This window comes from Acanthisitta chloris, unplaced genomic scaffold (assembly GCF_000695815.1).
Source record: "Acanthisitta chloris isolate BGI_N310 unplaced genomic scaffold, ASM69581v1 scaffold12940, whole genome shotgun sequence".
NCBI lineage: Eukaryota > Metazoa > Chordata > Aves > Passeriformes > Acanthisittidae > Acanthisitta > Acanthisitta chloris.
The window spans coordinates 769-4703 of record NW_008649969.1 but is presented as its reverse complement, the minus strand read 5'-3'; the positions used below and the strand labels follow the sequence as shown (position 1 = coordinate 4703).

Here is a 3935-nt window from a genome sequence, read left to right as displayed (position 1 = left end):
GTATGGCTATGGCAGCAGGAGCCTCCACAACCTCGGGGGCGTCAGGAATGTTTACGCTAGTGGAGGTTATGGAGAACATGGGAGATACATGGGGTTGGGTGCGTGGAGACAACCTGAAAGGAGCTTTGGTGCAAGAGGATATTTCATGGGAGCTTATCCAGGGGGACAAGTAGGACTTGGTGGGACGTACAGAGGAGGCTTAGGGAGGGAAGTGTTCATGGGAGACCTTGGGAGAGGTGACCAAGGACAGGACTTGGGGCAAGGGGCAGTTCTCAGAGGCATCGAGGAGGTCCGTGTCAACACCAACCTGCTGAGACCAATCCAGCTGCAAGTGGACCCTGAGTTCCAGAGGGTGAGGTCAGATGAGAAGGAGCAGATTAAAGCTCTCAACAACAAATTCGCCTCGTTCATCGACAAGGTGAGTCCAGGGCTCGGAGTCACCTGGAAGGGGAAGGCGCAAGGGGGTGGAAGTCATGGTGGTGGAACCTCTCCAGAGGTCCTACCTGAGGTCCTACCCAAAGTCCTACCCTCTCCCAAAGTTCCTACCAAATTCCAGAGGTCCTACCCTCTTCCAGAGGTCCTACCCAAGGTCCTACCAATTTCCAGAGGTCCTCCCCAAGGTCCTACCCTCTTGCAGAGGTCATACCCAAGGTCCTACCTTCTTCCAGAGGTCCCAACAATATCCAGAGGTCCTACCCAAGGTCCTACCCTCTTCCAGAGGTCCTCCCCAAGGTCCTCCACTCTCCCATCCTATCTCCATGGCAGTGAGATGCTCCAGCTGGAGAGGTGTTACCCCTCGGGTTCTGCTTTGCCTCCCAGGTGCAATGTCTGGAGAGGCAGAACCAAGCTCTGCTGGCCAAGTGGGAACTCCTACAGCAGCAAAGCTCCAGCCCTGAGGAGAGCAGGAACATCACCTCCTTCTTCCAGTCCTACATCACCAACCTGCAGAGGCAGCTCGAGACGCTTCGGAGCCAGAAGGAGCAGTTGGATCCTGAAGCTTATAACATGCTGCAGCTCGTGGAAGATTATAAAAACAGGTGAAAAAAAACCCACAAATCTGGGGAAGGGAAAAAAATGGTGTTGGGGTTGTCCCAGGGATGTCTTGGGGTGGCAAAGCTTCAGGGAACGTCAAATTTTGTCCCATGAGGGTGGTGAGACACTGGCACAGGTTGTCCAAGGAGGCTGAGGATGCCCCAACCCTGTCACTGTTCATTCCAGGTTGGATAAAGCCTTGAGCAACCTGCTCTGGTGGGAGGTGTTGGAATTTTGCCTATTTTGGTTTATATTTTGGCTATTTTAGTGTATTGTTTTGGGGCAGTTTTAGTGTCTCTTTTGGGGCTGTTTTAGTGTCTCATTTTCCAGAGGATTTGCAGTTGCTTTTCCCATGCCTGAACCCACAACTAGAGCTAAATGACAACTCAACACCTCCACTCTTGGGGCTGATTCCTTTGGGGTTTGTTCCACAAAGACAATGATCAACCTCCTCCTTTCCCCCAGATTCGAGGATGAGATCAACAAAAGAACATCCAGGGAGGAAGAGTTTGTGGAGCTGAAAAAGGTGAAGGAGCCTCAGAGCCTGAGTTACATCCAAGCCTTGGGATAACCCAACCACCATTTGGGTGCCAAAGTTCTCCAGAACTTCTGGTTTTGGCTGAGTTTGGTCTCATCTGAGCTGAAGGAACTGAAATTTGGAGCTTTTTGAGGAGGAATCATTTCCTCTGGAAGTTGAGTTGGTGCTTGGTGGGATAAATCCTCCCAAAGTGTTGTTTTCCCTCTGCTCACTCAATCCCAACCCACTTGGAATGTGTGTGAAGGGAATACACCAAGAATTGATGCTCAGGGGAGGATTTGGATCCAAGATCTGGGAATGTGTTGATGATTTGGGGTTTTTTGCAGGAATTGGACAGTGCCTACATGGGGAAGACGGAGTTTGATGTCCGGGTGGATATCCTGAAGCAGGAGCTGGAGTTCCTCCGGTGTTTGCACGAAGCTGTGAGTGGTTCCCTCCTCTCCCTTGAAGGACACAGGTGTCTCCTGGGGTTTCCCAGAAAGTTTGCTGAGATGGGACATTTTAGGGGGGAAAATTGAGCCTCCTTGGCCTTTGGTCTTATAATCCCTGAGGGAAAAAAGGGTTGGAATGTTATGAGGGATGGAAGAGCTTGGGAATGAGAAGTGGTGGTGGGACAAGTGGGGAAATTCCAGTGGGAAACTGGCCAGAAGATCCCAATTCTTACCTCATAACACCACCTGGACTGACCACATGGATGGTTAAGATCCCAAATCTGGTTTTCCCTATGGAAAATCAAACTGGTGGTGGGACAAGTGGGGAAATTCCAGTGGGAAACTGGCCAGGAGATCCCAATTCTTATCTCATACCACCACCTGGACTGACCACATGGACGGTTGACATCCCAAACCTGGTTTTCCATGCAGGAGCTGTCCCAGCTGCAGACCATGGTTGGCAACACGGACGTTGTGCTGTCCATGGACAACCACAGGGAGCTGGACATGGATGGAATCCTGGAGGAGGTCAGGCAGGAGTACGAAGGGATTGCCCAGAGGAGCATGGCTGAAGTAGATTCCATGTACCGTGGAAGGGTGAGTGGACACCCCTGGAACAAGGACAAGAGGCTGAGCCTTGGCAGAGGATCCAATGGTGTCTCTTCTTCCCTTCCCATCAGTACCAGGATCTCCAGAACATGTGGGAGAATCAACGGGAGCAGCTGAGGAACAGCCACCAGGAGATCCAGGAACTGGCCAGGCACATCCAAAGGCTCCAACCAGAGATCGAAATCGCCAGGAAAAGGGTAAACTGATCTGTTCCAACAGGACTAAATGGTTTAATTCCCTTTCCCATGGGATCTTGGTGCAGGATGAGGCACAATGGGTTTGGAGGTAAACCTAGGGATGAGGTTTTCCTTTCAAAATGAAGCAGGTTTGGGTTTTTGGGATCCACATTGGAGCCTAATCGAGGTTAGTTGACCCATTCCAATGTGTCTTCTGAGCTACATCATCCAGGAAGGGCTTGGAACTTCCAAGGAATGCCAGAAAATGGTGGGATTTGGGGCTTTTCCTGTGCTGGGTTTGCTGATCCTTGTAGTTCCCTCCCAGCTGAGGCCACCCCATGATTCCAGGCCCAAATCCTCCCTGTGGGAGGGAAATTCTGACATTCCCTTTGCTCCCTCTGCAGAATTCCACCCTCCAGGACTCCATCGCGGACGCTGAGCACCGCGGGAGCTCTGCTGTCAGGGATGGCCAGGAGAAGCTCCAGGAGCTGGAGAAGGCTCTTCAGCAAGCCAAGGATGACCTTGCTCGCCTTGTCCATGACTACCAGGAGCTCCTGAACGTCAAACTGGGGCTGGACGTGGAGATCGCCATGTATCGCTCCCTCCTGGAGGAGGAGGAGAACAGGTGGGTCCGAGACATCCAGCCTGGCTGGGAACACCTGGACAGATTCCTGTCCTTGGATCCAGCCCTGGGATCTCCAAGCTGCCTGGAAGGAATCACCTCCCGTTGGCTTCTTGATGGGAGGTGATTCCAGAGGTCCTGATTTTCCAGATGGAAGAGGAAGCTCAGTGTGGTTTTCACCCTCACCTCATGAACTTCTTTATCTATCTCCATGTCTCCTTTCCTTCACAGGATCCAGGAAGGTTCACCTGCCACAATCTGTGAGTATTCCAAGCTTTTCCTTGGCTTCTCTTCCTGTTTTGTGTTCTTCACAACCACCAGCAGAGCCAACTGTCCCAGTTCCCACCTTAATGCCCAAGGGGAATGACACACAGAGCAGTTTCCATGAGTTCCTGTGTCACTACATCCACTGATTCGGGAATTGGTGGCAAATTCCAACTGTTTCTGGAGGATATAGGGAACACCTCAGTGGCTCTGTAGGTCTGGGTGGGGCAGGAGGAAAGGACACCCAAACTAGGCCTAAAATT

At 51.7% G+C, this 3935-nt stretch overlaps 1 protein-coding gene across 1 annotated transcript; it reads left to right on the top strand.

Annotated features, from left to right (window-relative positions):
- Positions 1 to 217: 217 nt before the first annotated feature.
- Positions 218 to 3411, top strand: LOC103808509 (keratin, type II cytoskeletal 1-like; the record flags this gene model as incomplete). Its single annotated transcript, XM_009081335.1, has 7 exons — positions 218 to 418; positions 820 to 1037; positions 1498 to 1558; positions 1897 to 1992; positions 2434 to 2598; positions 2682 to 2807; positions 3191 to 3411. Coding segments are annotated over exons 1-7 (1088 nt in total), but the record flags the coding sequence as incomplete, so codon positions are not given.
- Positions 3412 to 3935: the final 524 nt, after the last annotated feature.